At 39.1% G+C, this 16,557-nt stretch overlaps 1 protein-coding gene across 4 annotated transcripts in view; it reads left to right on the forward strand.

Annotated features, from left to right (window-relative positions):
- Positions 1-16,557, forward strand: part of MTA3 (metastasis associated 1 family member 3) — a 181,645-nt gene that overhangs the window by 103,036 nt on the left and 62,052 nt on the right. For all 4 annotated transcript variants that reach the window (XR_006815115.1, XR_006815116.1, XR_006815117.1 and 1 more), the window contains exon 9: positions 9,052-9,240. Coding sequence is in view for 1 of the 4 variants with exons in the window: in XM_045979575.1 (XP_045835531.1) it covers positions 9,052-9,240 (189 nt within the window). In the remaining 3 variants the exon portion in view is untranslated. The remainder of the gene's footprint in view (positions 1-9,051; positions 9,241-16,557) is intronic.

Raw genomic sequence — 16,557 nt, forward strand, 5'->3', positions numbered from 1 at the left:
GTCATTGGAGTATGTTATTTCTGATAAAGTGTTACTTAGCATTTTAGTCAATCTTTTACTGAATTCATCTCGTCACTAAGAGTGATTACATATATTTGAATTTCTAGCTTCATTGTGTCACCAGAGCTGAACAGATACAGTCTAAAGACCAGGAATTATAGAAAGTTTTAGGCATTGGATATACTTGTTTAAAACCTGTGGTCAAGTAGGCACAACATGAAATTTGCCATTTTAATCGTGTTTAAGTGTATTCTTCTCTGGCCTGAAGCATTCACATTGTCACGCAGTCAGCGCCAGCATCCATCTCCAGAATGTTTTCTTCTTCCCCAGCCGAAACTCTGTACTCGTTAAAGGATAACTCCCTATTCCTCAGCCCTTGGCAACCACCATTCTACTTTCTGTTGCTGTGATTTTGACTATTGTAGGTCCTTCATTTAAGTGGAACTATACGGTGTGTGCCCCTTCTGTAACTTGCTTATTTCACTTAGCGTAATGTTTTCAGGTCTTCTATATTGTAATCTCTGTCATCATTTCCTTCCTTTTTAAGTCTGCGTAATATTTTATCATATTCATTCATCTGTCAGTAGAAATTTGGGTTGCTTCTACTTTTTGGCTATGGTGACTATTACTGCTATGAACATGGAGGTACAAACGGGTATACTTTTATGATTCTGCAGGCTTTTCCCCCTGGATCTATAGCTTATGAGCCATTTAGCCTTAGGCAAGTTACTTAACCTACCCGAGCCTGAGTTTCTGCATCTGCGATGGGAATAAGAGTTGTATAAAACCTGCCTGTCCTGCTTTCAGGGGTTATCTGTTGACAACAAGAGGGTGTACAGACACACGTCTGTAAATTGCAGATGTATGTGTCCAAGCATAGAGAAACTGATGGCTCTTCAGGGGTTCCCCAGAGCATGCCTCGGGCAGCTTCCTGGGCCCCTGGACTCTCGGAGGAGCATAGAATTCTGAAACTGGCCTCCCAGATTGAGTGAAAGGTAAGTGATTTCTTGCTATGATACAAGTCTTTCTGAGCGTCCATCAACATTGCAGAAGAAATTACATTGAATAGTTTATGCACCTTTGTTTAAGGTCATACTCACAAATGCTGGGCTCTTCTGGCTCCTCACTGGGAGAGACAGAGATATGATGTCTCGGTGTCCTGGAGAAGATCTCTGGCACCCTCTTTCCAGCTTCTGGAAAAGTCTTTCTCTGAGTTATATAGCATCAGTTTTAGAATTAAACGAGGTAGTACTTGTGAATCATTTAGAACAGTGTCCGGCACAGTGAGGGCTCAGTAATACTGGTTGTCTGTTGAGATGATGATAACAGTGATACATTCCCCCCGCCCCTAGTTTTGTTGTGTCTCATTTACTTCTGATTATGGCATTATTGATTGTCTAAAAGGGCTTTTGTCATGCCATATTTACTGTCATTGTAGTAGATTTTCAAGTTTGAATATGGTCGTTACGTTATGATCGATCATACATTTATTTATTTTTTTTTCTGAGAGCATGTGTGCACGAGGGTGGAGGTGGAAGGGTAGAAGGAGAGGGAGAAGCAGGCTCCCTCCCTGATGTGGGGCTCAGTCCCAGGACCCCAGGATCATAACTTGAGCCAAAGTCAGATGCTTAGCCCACTGAGCCACCCAGGCGCCCCATTTTAATATAATTGTTACAAGGAAATTACATGATTTAAAGATCTTCCCCCTAAAACAAGCTACAATTTTTATAATAAAAATCTTCCCATTAAGAAAAACATGGAAAAGTGATTAACTTACTTTCCTGAAAAGAGAAAGTTGACTTAACCAATAGCAATTTTATTCTTCAGATATTAACTCTGTAAAAAAATGCTAGCTATTAATCATGCACTTCGTTCTCTTCATTTGTGAGTCCTGTTGAAATCACATACTCATTTAGGGCCTTGAGGATACTGGGAATCTGGGGATGGTTTGTAAATCACATTCATTGCAACATTTAAAGGAATTGTACTCAGCAGAATAAATCTTTATTTTTTTAAAGAGTTATTTATTTTAGAGAGAGAGAGAGAGACAGTGAGCAGGGGGGAGGGGCAGAGCTAAAGAGGGGGAGAGTCCCAAGCAGACTCCATACTAAGCATGGAGCCCAATGCGGGCCTTCATCTCATGACTCTGAGATCACAACCTTAAACTGAAACCAAAAGTCAGTCGCTTAACTGACTGAGCCACCCAGGTGCCCCTAGAATATATAAATCTTTAGATTAACATTTTACGTACTAGTTTACATCAGAAATGTAGTCTTCAAAATGAGTATTAAATTGATTAACTGAGAATTCCTATAATTTTTTTAAACTCAGTTTCCCAAAACTTAAGAGTACTATCCATGTTTCCAAGGCTATAAATCAGAATTAAAATTAATAAGACTACCACTGCAGTAAAAAATATGAAATATGAGATTATTCTTACTTCTAAATGTATCATGAAGGCAGAAAATGAACATTGCTGTAATATTGTAATCTAATCTAGAGGCTTTAGTGAGATTTTCTAGTTGTTCTAGTTATCTAGTTTCTTTACAACAAAAGAAAAAATTTTTCCTGGTTCAAAATCTACTTGAGAATCACTTATTGCATTTAGTTGTCCTATCGCTTTAATTTCCTTCAGTCCTGAATAATTCCTCATTCTTTGTCTTTCATGACCATGGCATTTTGAAAGTATAGGCCATTTATTTTGCAGAATGTCCCTTAGTTTGGGTTGTGGTTATAATTAGATTATAATTAGGATAAATTTTTATTCTACTTAAGTCCATTTTGATGAGTTAAGAGATTTTCTTTGACCCTAAATTTTCAAGTTGATCAACATAATTTTTCATAATATTCTTTAATTAGAATAATTTGGTAAGTCTCAGTTATAACTAGCTTATCATCCTGTTATTGTTTGTATGTGTCATTTCCCATTTTTTTTCTTGATAGTTTTGCCAGATTTTTCTCTTTTTATTGTCTAAAAGAATGAGATTTTAGTTTGGTTGATTTTTTTTTATTGTATGTTTTCTATTTAGTTTTTTTTCCCCTGTTTATTATTTTCTTCGTTCTACTTTTCTTTGGGTTTACTCTGATATTCCTATTCCAGCTTTTTAAGACTGATTTTAACCTATCAGTTTTGTCTACTTTTCCATCATCAGTATTTAAGAATGTGAAGAATATACCTCTCTATATCTATATCTCCTATACTTTGATATGTAGTATTTTTATTATCATTTGGTTCTGAGTATTTCTTACGTTACTTCATAATTTTGCATTTAATTATGAGTTAATTTCCAAGGGAATGAGGTTCATAAATTTATCTTAATTGCCTTGGAAGTTGTGGTTAGAGAACACTTATGATACCAATTCTTCTAATATATCGTGCTTCTCTTTAGGGCCTGGAACATATAATCCTCTACAGGGTTTTGCTCCCCAGGTCTTACACACTTTTACCTCAGCCTAGTAAAAAGGGAGCTTTCTGTTTTTGTCCATTCTGCCGTGTAGCAGTCTGGAAAATGCCTTCAAGGTAAAAGCTCAAGTCAGTGTGGGAGCTTACCTGTCCTACTTCTTCCTGAATTATTTTAGCCTCCCCTTGCCTGCATTGACTGTTCTTCAGTTTCCTCACATAGTTGTTAGATATTTGTCTGCTTTGTATCTAAAATCAGAGCCGGCGAGAGGAGGGCAAGAAGTCCTAGTTGTGGTCGTGCAAATGACATTTAGGGCCTTGGGGTTGCTGTGGCCCTGCAGCAACTTTGCAACTTTGCAGCAACAAAGCAAACCAAGTAGCTTTCTTGGGATAATAATCAGAAGGTATGACTGCACATAAGGACATGACTCAGGGTGTCTTGTAGATTGATGTGAGTGAATGACAACTAAGTCTTAACACATTTGTTGATGAATGAGGGATTTTGATTTGAGTACTATACACTGAAGCAAAAATTGAGAATGGATGACATACTTCTCTTTTATGTATAAAATGTTTTCTTGATCATGGTTTACAGTTTACTCATAAGAGTTTATGTTCACCTTCTGCTTGGAAAAAACCATATGCTCATTAATTTTCAAATGGATTTGGTGTTCTGAATGCTATGATTTGTGCTGGAGGTATACATGAAAAGTTTTTTGTAAAATGCTAACTGAGCAAATCAATAGTTAGGGTTGAATATATATGTGTATCAGTTAGCTGTTGCCAAAATAATGCTACATGTTACAGGCTTGGATTCTGAGAAACAGACTCTAAGATGGAGATTTGTATGTAGGCAATTTATTAGAAGTCAACACCTGTGGAAGAGAAAGGAAGGAGGCAGGATTGAACAGAAGAAAAAGGTAGGCTATGGTACAGTATGAATGAAGGTCTCAGCCAACTTCCTGGGACACTTTGAAGCATTGTCCCAAATCAGCTTAACAGGTGGGACCTTTGTATTCCTGCATCATTGGGTGAAGGCAGCCCCAGGAAGAGGGCACGGCCTTGGGTGATGAATCTTTCTTAAATCGAGATCATTCGTGATAGTTGAGGGCTGTCTGCTCACAGCACAACGAGCGTGGAGTAAATAAGTTCTTTATTCTCAAAAGGGAAAACATGATATTTATTACACTACCCAGTATTTCAGCGGCTTATAACAACAAGCATTAAGTCTTAAATACTCCTGTGCAGATTATCTAGGATTCTTCTGAACTAGACTGGGCCACTTTAGGTGCCAAGCTGCAGGATGAGTCCAGATCTGTTCCATGTAGATCTCATCCTCTGGTGAAAAAAACCAGTAGCTCAGAAGGGCAAGTCCAGACATGGAAACACATGTCAAGGCTCTATTATGCCACATATCCTGAGCATCTTGCTGCCAGTCAGGTCACATTGTCAGGCGCAATATCCGTGGAGTAGAAGAATGCTCTTCTATGGAGGTCCAGGGGAGGGAGTGAATATTTGCTGAATAATAATCTAGTCTACCATAGTGTGATTCTACTTAATGAACAAAAGATGAGAATTTCACTGCCAAGATTTCATTGTCAGTCTTTCTCCTAAAATACTTCTGTTTGTCATCTCCATCTGTTATGAATGAGATGAAATGTGACAACACCTTCACCACTATTTGGCAGAGGGAACAGCTTGTGCTCAGTTCTTATGATTTTTTAAATTTAGATTTGAATGGATCTTGTCGTGTGTGTCTGTATCTCTATTGAAAACATGGTATCTTTGCAAAGTATCTAAGAGGGAAGACTTCCAGTTTTTTTTTACATTTAGTCTTTAAATTCTTTGTCTTTAAATTGAGGTATACATACAGTGAAGTGTATTAAGTACATTTAGGTGCATAGCTTATAAATTGTGTGTGTGTGTGTGTACATTCATGTAATCACCACCCAGATCTAGATAAAGAGCCCTGCCAGAATCCCAAAATGTTTTATCATGCCTCTCCTCAGTGATCACCCCCCTACCCCCTGAATCTGAGGTAATCATTATTTTGACTTCTCTTATTACTGAATGTTACTTTTCTCAAAATCCATCTGAATGAAATCAACCAAGGGCACCTGGATCAGTTAAGCGACCAACTCTTGATTTCTGCTTGGGTCATGATCTCAGCGTCCCGGAATCAAGTCCCCTGTGGGACTCTGTGTTCAGTGAGGAGTCAACTTGAGATTCTCTCCCTCTTCTTCTCCCTCTGCCCCTCCTCCTACTCACGCGCATGTACTCACTCTGTCTCTAAAATAAATAAGTAAATCTTAAAAAAATAAATAAATGGAATCAGCCAGTGTCTTCTTTTACATGTGTAGCTCTTACTATCTTACTGATAAACCATAAGTCATATGTCAAACTACCGTGTCTTAGCCTGCTTCTGAGAATCTTCACTTAATGTTGTCTCAGCGTGTGTTTTATTTATGGTATATAGTATAGCTCTTTAGGATAAGATCGGACTATATAAAAGTCCATTCAGAAGGAGCCACCTAGGCATGCCTGGGTGGCTCAGTTGGTTAAGCCACTGCTTTTGGTTCAGGTTATGATCCCAGGGTCCTGGGATTGAGTCCCGCATCGGGCTCCTTGTCCAGCAGGTAGCCTGCTTCTCTCACTGCCTCTGCCTGCCACTGTGCGTGCTTGTGTCTCTCTCTCTGACAAATAAATAAAGTCTTAAAAAAACAACAACAACATTGGGGCGCCTGGGTGGCTCAGTGGGTTAAAGCCTCTGCATTCGGCTCAGGTCATGATCCCAGAGTCCTGGGATCGAGCCCCACATCAGGCTCTCTGCTCAGCGGGGAGCCTGCTTCCTCCTCTCTCTCTCTGCCTGCTTCTCTGCCTACTTGTGTTCTCTGTCTGTCAAATAAATAAAAATAAAATCTTTAAAAACAACGACAACAACAACAAAAAAGTAGCCACCTGTATGTGTCAGAAAGATGGAGTGCATATGGACTCCTAGCACATAATGTGATCCTCTGGTTTCTTTGTGCAGTTGGTCATCAGTGTCAATAAAATTATTCCCTAGGAATTCCACAGTGCATATGTCTGATGGGATGTTTATTTTCTACACATACCGATCACGACAACACTTTCCTCTGGGCTGAATCTCAAAAGTGGGCTTTGGGGGTTTCAGAGCCTCCAGTCAGCTGTAAGTTGGACCCATTCTTTCCATTTGATTTGTGACAGAGCAGGAGTTAGTCTTCTGAAAGCAAATGCTTATTACTTCAGTGTTCAGTAACACTGTAAAGAAAAGAACCTTTGTAACAATCTAATCAACAGTCTAATCACTTCACATTTTGGTCATAATCACTTATAAAGGCTATGATATTACTTTGGTTCTTTGAAACCTTATTAGATAATAGCCTGTCATTTTTAAAAGTGCCTGTAAGAAAAGCCTTTTCATTCATCTCACATGAACAAAAGGCTGAAAATCCTTTCACGCTTTGAGTGGCTGGTATAATATCAGCTGAGAAAAACTCACTTAATGGTGTGACTTCTGGTTTCAGAGCACCTGTTAATTATAAAAATGACTTTTACCTCCTGAAGAATCTCAGCAGCACAGTTAATTGGTGTAATTATTGATTTTGAATACTATTGAATCTTTTTCAGTTTTGTTACCCATCGTAAATTTAGTTTCAAAAATAATTGTTTATAGTAATAGATTACTAATTGAAGGGATCCCTAAATGCTCTTAGACTCTGTTTTTACTTTCTTAGATCAGTTATCTAGAAACAGTAATTTCAGGGACGATGTAAAGTGTTTAGCATTGTACAGTAAGTACTTGAACTGTTGAATCTGTCAAGTGGGAAGGTTAGCTAGAACAGTGTTCAGTTGATTCTCAAGTTTGCAGAGCACAGGCAAAGAATAAAGATCATTGTAACATTTTTGTAACCCTTGCTGCAGAAGAGTGGGAAGAAATTCTCTTGAAAATTGAAGTTATTATTCCATGATTGTGATGCATACAACAATAAGCCTATACATGGCCAGTGGCCTTAGCTGTGATTGTAACTAGGAAATAAATAATGAAATTCCTACTTGCTTTTGTTGTGGAGTCCGGTGATTTAGTTCAGAGAGAAGCTAATCCTTGTTAAAGCAGTTAGTTACTATACCTTAAACATGTCTGTATGTCCTAAATCCTGTCTTTAGTTCTGTCAACAAATTTCTATTCTAGACCCTTTCCAATGTCTTAATGTATGACAGTGTAAATTTTTTTTTAAGATTTTATTTATTTATTTGAGAGAGAGAGAGACCTACATGAGTTGGGGGGAAGGACAGAGGGAAATGGAGAGAGAGAAGCAGACTCTCTACTGAATAGAGAATCTGACGCACAGCTCAATCCCAGAACCCTGCGATCATCACCTGAGCCGGAGGCAGAACCCTAACCGACTGAAGTCACCCAGGAGCCCTAAATATGTCTTTTTAGTGTATACTGTAGCCAGTAATTCTTTTTAGTAGATGATTATGATATTTGAGCTGGTTTTATATTCTTGTATGAACAGGGAACTCACTTACAAGCTACATTTTAAGAGCTGTGGTGTCCAGTAGATGTGATGCTATCACCATTTTGTGAAAATTTCAGAAGATACTTTGTGTACAAGGTCCAAGACTTGGCTTTCATGTGTTAGAAAGTTTAAATAGAACTAGTTCTAACTTGGGAAGGATTTGGTCACCTTGCCAACCAAATCTGGGCCACACCTATATGCTTATCCAGACACAGCAGAGCCAATCATCCCCTTTTGCAGTTTTCCTGTTGTGCATACCATTGTGCATATATGTTATGAATGAATCTTTTTCTCTGGTAGAAGAACCATCTCGAGTTTTTCAAAGCTTAAAGTTTTGGAACCTAAGTTTATTCACTGCTTCTGATGGGAAGAAGAATGTCTTTTAAGTAAGCTAGACCCAAGGTACTTTTGCAAAAAGCCAGGTCTATATTCCTCATCTGTCTCCCTTTCAGATGACTCTTCTATCACTGTCTCTTGAAATGTATAGGAAACCCTCGCAGCCTAGCTGATGCAAGCAAGCCTGGTCATCTCTTCTTGGTCTTACAAAATCCTAACCCAGTTACTGTTTTTGCATGGATACGTACTTTTGTTTCACTTAACATAGATGTATAGTTTTGTTTTGTGTCACCTCCCTTCTCAATTCCATTGTTTTCTCTATCTCTCGTTCTTAGGACATCATTCTCTTAATCCAACCTGAGAGTTGTTTTTCCCTCTCTGCTACATCATCTCTTTTTCCCTTATCAAGGAAGGCTGTGCCAGCCCTGTGCAGTAGCTGAAGTGATTTTGGTAACCAAGAGGATGGTGAAATTTACTGGCTTTCCAGTGTAATTACTTAGAGGCCCTGGCTCTTCACAGTCAGATTACTATAACAAATGAATGCATTTTTAAAAATACCCATCTTATAAGGTACAAATCAGCATTTTCTTAAAGCCATAAATGGTATTTTAAGAAGGTCATCTGTGGTTTAAATTTTTCTTTATTTTGTTACTTAAAAAACAAACACCTAAGTATATTAGTGTTAAGTGCATCATTCCTTTCAGTATTTCTGTTCTTAAATAACCTAGCAAGGTTGCATTTCTGACTGAATCTTTTCTATTTTGTTTTCTTTAGTTTCACGCTATGGATACATTGTATAGGCACAGCTATGATTTGAGCAGTGCAATTAGTGTCTTAGTACCACTTGGAGGACCTGTGTTATGCAGAGATGAAATGGAAGAGTGGTCAGCCTCCGAAGCTAGTTTATTTGAAGAGGCACTGGAAAAATATGGCAAAGACTTCAATGACATACGTCAAGACTTTGTAAGTAGAAGATTGCAAATAAAATGTTGGGGTGGGAATATTTTGTCTTTATTAGGAATCCAGTAAACCATTTAGCAAGCTCATGACTTAGTAATTTTTATCTGCTCCACTTAGAATGAAGGCTGGTGTTACAGAGGGAGAAGTTAACATTTGTTTTTGGAAATAATTTTAAGACCCGAGGTCAGGAAGCTCTGAGTTCCAGGGTTAAAATATGGATAGCTTTTCTGACTGCACTAAATATTTTTCTGAGCTCTGCTTTTTAAGTTTGTTGCTCTCTTTTAGACCTTTTAAATTTTTCTAGTTACCTTACTAATTGTTGAGCCTAAATTTGATGTGGACCTATAATATGGAAACAGCCTATACCAAGCAGAGTAGGAAAATTTGCTTTATATGTTTTCAGTCCTTGACTCCTCTTAATGATATGTGGTATCTTACTTGGATTTTAAATACTGGATAATCTTATCTACTATTATATACTTCCTCTTGTCTTTGTATTTATGGAATTGCTCTCTTTAATTAAGCTTATAACCTCTTTGAAATGGGGAAATTTCTATTTGAGAAGTCCATGGATAGCATTCTAGGGCAATCATCCTTTCTAGATTATCCAATTTGTGGGTATATAATTGTTCATACCAGTCTCTCAGGATCTTTTGTATACTTGCAGTATCAGTTGTAATGTCTACTCTAGTTTTCATTTCTGAATTTATTTCAGTCCTCTCTTTTTCTTGGTCTAGTTAAAGTTTGTTAGTTTTGTTTATCTTTCCAGAAAAGCAACTCTTAGTTTCATTGATCTTTTCTATTGTTTTTCTGGTTTATATTTCCTTTATTTCTCCTCTGACCTTTGTTGCTTCCTCCCTTCTACTAACTGGATATACTCTCTTTTACTGATTTTTCTTTTTTTTTTTTTTTCCCACTCTAACCAGATAATTTCTAATGACCTATCTTTGAGTTCACGGATTCTTTTTTTCTGCTTGCTCATGTCTGTTATTGATGTTCTATATTGCATTTTTCATTTAATTCCTTGTATTCTTCAGCTTTAGAATTTTTGTTTGTTTTTATGATGTCTTTCTCCATTGAGCGTCTTATTTTGTTTATTGTTTTCCCGATTTTGGAGTCTGTCTCTTGATTTCAGTTCTATTTGTATTTTCTTGTAGCTCGCTGAGCTTCCTTAAAACCCTTATTTTGAAATCATTGTCAGGAAATCACAGATTTTCGTTCCTTTGGGGTCAGTTATTGGAAAATTACTGTGTTTCTTTGGGAATGTATTTTTCATCTTTCTTGTAGCCTTGTGTTGGTGTTTGTGCATTTGATTGAGTAGGCACCTCTCCCAGAATTTAGCAACTGGTTTTAGTGGGGAGAAACCCTCCTCCTAGAGTGGGTTCAAGGGTGCTGGAAGGGTGGGTATGATGGTGCCAGCTCTTGGGAAGGCCCGGCGTCTTCAACAGCCAGTGCTTCGGGTATCTGCAGCGGCAGCGAAGGCTATTGGGGTCTTTGATGGCAAAGGCTGCTGAGGACCTCCTGATCTCTTTCTGTCCCATGGGATATATCATTGCCAAAGGAATCCCTGTTGGCATTGGACCTGGCTTTGAAGTACCCTTGCCGTGGCAATGAGCATGAGGTGTGAGCATGCTTGGATCGGCTACAGAGCCAGGCATGGAGCATGGGGGCTTGCAGAGTGACAGCATTCTGGGGTCTGGTGTGCTGGCTCACCTGTGTGTCCATGCAGAGATCGGAGCACATGTGGAGCAGCCATGGAATCAAGGCCTGAAGTGTGGGTGTGTGAGGAGCAGCCAGAGCTCTGGGGTCCTAGGTGTGCACAGGCTTGGAGGTCTGGGCTGGTAGCCTTGTTCCTGGGGTGGGGATGCAGCATTGTCTTGTGAGAGGGGCGCAGCAGCGTTTCCCTCTCAGCGAGGTCAGTATCAGCAGTGGCTGTTGGTTACCTCAGTGGCAGAAGCTGTCTGTTTCCTCTGCAGATCGGGCTGTTGGAGTCCACACCAACAAACACAGCAGAGTCCTCTGCTGTGGACGTGGCAGGCATTCTGCAGCTGTCCTGAGGATTCCTGAGGTCCTCGGTGGCAATGGCTGCTGGGCTCCTCTGCACATCAGGCCACTGGGGACCACAGTGGCACCACTACATGGCTTATACTGATAGCCTTTACCCTTCTTTTTTGTTCTTAGCTATTTCCAGATGTCTCAGCTGCCTCTGCAGTGACCCTTTCTTGCCCCACTGTGTCACCAGAGGAGCTTGCTTGACTCTTCCCATATCCATCCTCCCAGAGCTGTTTTCATTTGTCCATAGCTGTCAGGTACAGAGACAGGTTTCTCCTACTCCTATATCTTGCTCACCACTTCCTCCTTGTTCATTTGATCTTGAGTTGTCTAGTTTATTGTCATAAAGGGGATCATAATCTCCTATTACCCTTTGAAGGTCTTTGGGATGGAGCTGTAGTGATGCCTCTCTCGCATTCCTGATACTGGCAATTTAGCTCTTCTTTATCTTTTCCTCATCAGTCCAGCTAGGAGTTTGTCAGTTTTATTGATCTTTGCAAAGAACCAGTTTTTTGTTTGATTTTTTTTGTTTCATCAATTTCTGCTTTTATGTTTGTTATTTCCTTTCTTCAGCTTGTTTTATTTAGGCTTAAGTGTTTTATCTTTTCCTAGTATCTTTTTAAGGTTGAAACTTCCTTGTAATGTAATCATTTGTTGGTAGTATGTGTTTGGCTGATAATGATTTTAGCTTTTTCTCAAAACCATCTTACTGTCCTCTTTAACAAAAATGATTTTCTTTCCTTATGGAACTCTTTTTTTTTTTCTTTTTCAGTACCCTAAAGAGGTCTCTCTGGCTTACGTAGTTTTGGACAAGAAGTTCTTGTGTATGTAAATGTTTCTTTGTGCTCAAGATTTTCTCTTTACTTCTGTTTGTTTGGGTTTTTTTTTTGTTTGTTTTGTTTTTTTTAGCAGTTTTACTGCTACAGTGCTCCTGGGTGTGTTTTCCTTCGTAATTATTCTGCTGAGTTTCCAAGAGCCGGGATCTGCTGTTTGTGTTAGTTTGTATGATTTATATATTTATCTGTCTTCCAGTACCACTAATTCTTTTCTCAGCAATGTCCAATATACTGATACACTTCTTAAAGGAATTCCTCAAATATGATAGCATATTTTGCTAACATTTATGTTATTTTTTATATTTTTAATCTGTGTAAATTCCCCATCTAGTCACCTGTGCTGTCTTACCTTTTTAAGACAGCCTTAAATATATTAATATATTCTTTAATATATTAATCAAATCTGTAGTTGGGCCACGTTTGGATCTGGTGCTTGTTCTGTATTGGAAGACCTAACATTTCATGTGCTGTCTTGACATTTATGAGCCTCACTGGGCCCCAAAAACTTAACTGTGAGTTCCACTGCTCTTGCTGGAGATGGCCCTCCAGCAGGAAAGGCTCCTCATCTGCCGTTTTACTAGCATCTCCCCGCCCCTCCTTCAGCCTTTTGGGTTTCACTTCCCTGCTAGCCCACAGAATTACTCAGAGAAGCCAGTCACCTCCTCCCATGGGAACCCTCTTAAGGACCAGGCCATACCTCACCCTCTTGTTACACAGAACCTCACTCTCCCAGCCCCTAATGACTCACTGTGGCCCTACATGGTGTCATTGTCTCCTGGGCTGTGTGAGTAGCTGTGACTCATAAACCACTGTCAGTCTCCTCTCTTTTTTTTTTTTTTTTTTTAATGTTTATTCGACAGAGAGAGATCACAAGTAGGCAGAAAGGCAGGCAGAGAGAGAGGAAAGCAAGCAGCTCGCTGAGCAGAGAGCCCGATGCGGGGCTCAATCCCAGGACCCTGGGACCATGACCTGAGCCGAAGGCAGAGGCTTTAACCCACTGAGCCACCCAGGCGCCCCAGTCTCCTCTCTTTTGAATTTCTTTTCCTTTTTTTTAAAGAAATTTTATTTATTTATCTGAGAGAGAGTGAGAGAGAGCATGAGAGGGGAGAAGGTCAGAGGGAGGAGAAGACTCCCCATGGAGCTGGGAGCCCAATGCAGGACTCGATCCCAGGACTCTGGGATCATGACCCGAGCCGAAGGCAGTGGCTTAATCAACTGAGCCACCCAGGCGCCCCTCCTGTCTTTTGTCTTCAGTGTTGTGTGTTGTACGTCTGGCCACCTGATACTGTTTTGAGGGGCAGGTCCATCCCTCCATGAAGGGGTGAATAGCAGGTGATCTGAACACCCACAGACTTCAGATTCTTAACTGGGCTTGATGTGGGGCCTGGAATGTGGGAGGGCTTCTTCCGTATTCCTGTCTCAACCTCAGCAGGCCCTGTGCTACGGGGCCTCTCTCCACATTTTGATACGTTGTGTTTTCATTATTGTTCCTTCAAAGTATTTTCATTTTTCATTCTGATTCTCTTTTTGACTCATGGGTTATTTAGAGGTAAGTTTTGTGATTTTTTTTTTCCCCATATACTTTTGTTACTGAAGTCTAGTTTAATTCTGTTGTGATCAGAAAACATACTTCATAAAAAAAATCAAGTCTTACATTTTTGACATGTGATTGATTCTCATCCCAGTATATGTTCCATTATGGTGAATGTTCCATGTGCTCTTGAAAAGAAGAGGTATTTTGCTATTTGGTGGAATGTTCTATAAATGCTACTTAGGTCAAATTTATTGATGGTGTTATTCAAGTCTTCTGGAGCCTTACTGATTTTCTGTCTACCTGTTCTGTTATTGAGAAAGCAGTATTAAAAGTCTCTAGTTATGATTGTGAATTTTTCTGTTTTTCTTTTTCAGTTAATACAGGTTTTTGCTTTAATTATGTTGAAGCTGTCTTATTGGCTACATACATTGAGGATTGTTAACCTTCTAATGAATTGACCCTTTTATCTTTACATCATGTCTCTTTATGGTAATATTCCTTCTGGTGAAATCTGCTTTTTCTCCTGTTAATATTGCCAGTCCAGTTTTATTTTATTGATTACATGGTATATCTTGTTTCCATCCCTTTATTTGTACCTTATTTATGTCCAAAGTACGCTTTGTAAACTAAATATAGTTTAAAACCAGTCCAACAATCTCTACCTTTTACTTGGATTGTTAGACTATTTACCTTTAATATCATTATCAATAATGTAATTTTTGGTTTAAAACCAATCCTCTTACCATTAATTTTCTATTTGTCCCATTGTTCTGTTCTTTCCCCCTTTTCAAAATTATTTAATTTTTTTCAAAAGATGTTATTTTACTTTAGAGAGAGAGAGCAGAGGGAAGGGCAGAGTGAGAGGGAGAGGCAAAGAATCTGAAGCAGACGCCACGCTGAGCACGGAGCTGGATGGGGGCCTCGATCTCATGACCCTGAGATTATGACCTGAGCTGAAACCAAGAGTTGGATGCTTAACCGACTGAGCAACTTAGGTGCCTCTTTAATTATTTTTTTTTATTCTAGTTTTCTCTCTTCTGGTGGCTTACCAATTACACTTTTATTTGTTCAGTGGTTTACAATATGCATCTTTAATGTTGTACAATTTACCTTCAGTCAAATCCAGTTGGATCACACAGATCATAAGAACCATCTGGCTGGGGTACCTGGCTGGCTCAGTTGATAGAGCATGCGACTCTTGATCTTTGGGTCATGAGTTCAAGTTCCATGTTGGGTGTAGAGCTTACTTTAAAAAAGAAAGAAAAAGAGAGAGAGAGAAAGAAAAAAAGAACCATGTGATAATACACTTCTAGTTCCTCCCATTCTTACGCCTTTTTCATTATACATTTTACTTCCGCCCATGTTCTAAATCCCACCATGAATTATTGCTGTTTTTTCCTTTAGACAGTCAGTGATCTTTTTAAAGAGATTTTTTAAAATTTCTTTTTTCCCCATATTTACTTACATATTGTTATTTATTTTAAAAAATGTTATTATTTCTGCCCCTCTTCATTTCTTTGTGTAGATTCAAATTCCCTCACCACCAGCAGGGGCTTTCTCAGGTTTTCTGCTCTGGACCAGTTCTTTCTGATGAACACCTGTAGGAGATCCGTGGCAAATGTGGATGGTGTGCCTGGTGTCTGGAGTGTCCATAGATGCTAAACAGTTGCCCTAGCTCACTGTTGACCTTTAGTAATTTGGTAAATTTTTGGTTGTTTTCTTCCTTGTTTTTATTTGTTATCTTTGTGTGTGTGTGAGTGTGTGCGTGCTTTTTCAAAGTAAAAAGAGTTTGTGAGTCCCCTGAGTCTAGTGTTTATTCAGAGTGACTTTGGAGTTTTCAGTTCAGTTGATTGTTTTGCAACTTTAACTCTGTGTAGGGCTCAAGAATTGATATGGTTCCATAGATTATATGTTTTTTTTTTCCTTCTCATTTTTAGGGTGGGAATGACATTCTCTTGTGGATTTTATATCCTAAGAAGCAGCACCTGAAATATACAAAGGAACCTGAGAAATTCAAAGTACAGAGCAGTAAAGTCTCTGTTCTTTCATGCATTCAGGTCTCTTGGCATAGAAACTCCTTTTAGCAAAGGCTATTTCCTAGCTGTTTTTAATCATTTAAGCTTCAGTTGCAGATCACAAAACACATAAGCTGTTTTAAACAGAATGGGATTCAATTTTGGATAATTGCTTTTTATAGTTTTATATATGTTATATATACCTAGTATCTAATATACAATTTTGGATAATTGATAGGGTTGGAGAAGTAGGTTCCAGGATGGACACCAGAACATTCCACAGAAATGGTCCAACAGAGGAGCGCCTACCTCTGCCCCACCCGGAAGTGGGAAGCTGCTGGGTTAATCTCTGCTCCCGGACTACACTACTTTAACCATGGTCTTGGGGTTAGGAAGCCTCTGGTAGAGCTGATGGCTCTGGAACAGTTTTATGCCTCTTAGCTCTGCTGCAGCTAAACAGATTCCTGTGCACCCTTCCCTCTATGCTGCTTAACTCACTTCTGAATTTAGGTCTTCTACATCTGTTTGTGAGAAATAAATCACAAGGAAGTCTCAGAAATATAATATTTCCATTGTAGCCTTCCAGTATAGGAAAGTGAACTTGAAGGAAGTTGGAAAGCCATAATTGGAAAGAACAGAATCCATCTGAGTGAGCTAGTTAAGGAGAGAGAGATTTATTACAGGGTATGTTGCAGGCTAACAGAACCTCCAGGCGGGTCGGGGATCTAAGTTTAGATGCTTCACAGCCAGGTCTTTTGAAGCCAAGAACGAACGAATGAACTAACTAACTAACTAACTAACCCTGCAATAGCAGCATCGTAGCAGAAACTCCACTACATATAGGGTCCCTACCACCAGTCTTGTCTGATTTCTGCCCCAACTT

The sequence above is a fragment of the Meles meles genome, chromosome 15, assembly GCF_922984935.1.
Source record: "Meles meles chromosome 15, mMelMel3.1 paternal haplotype, whole genome shotgun sequence".
Taxonomy (NCBI): domain Eukaryota; kingdom Metazoa; phylum Chordata; class Mammalia; order Carnivora; family Mustelidae; genus Meles; species Meles meles.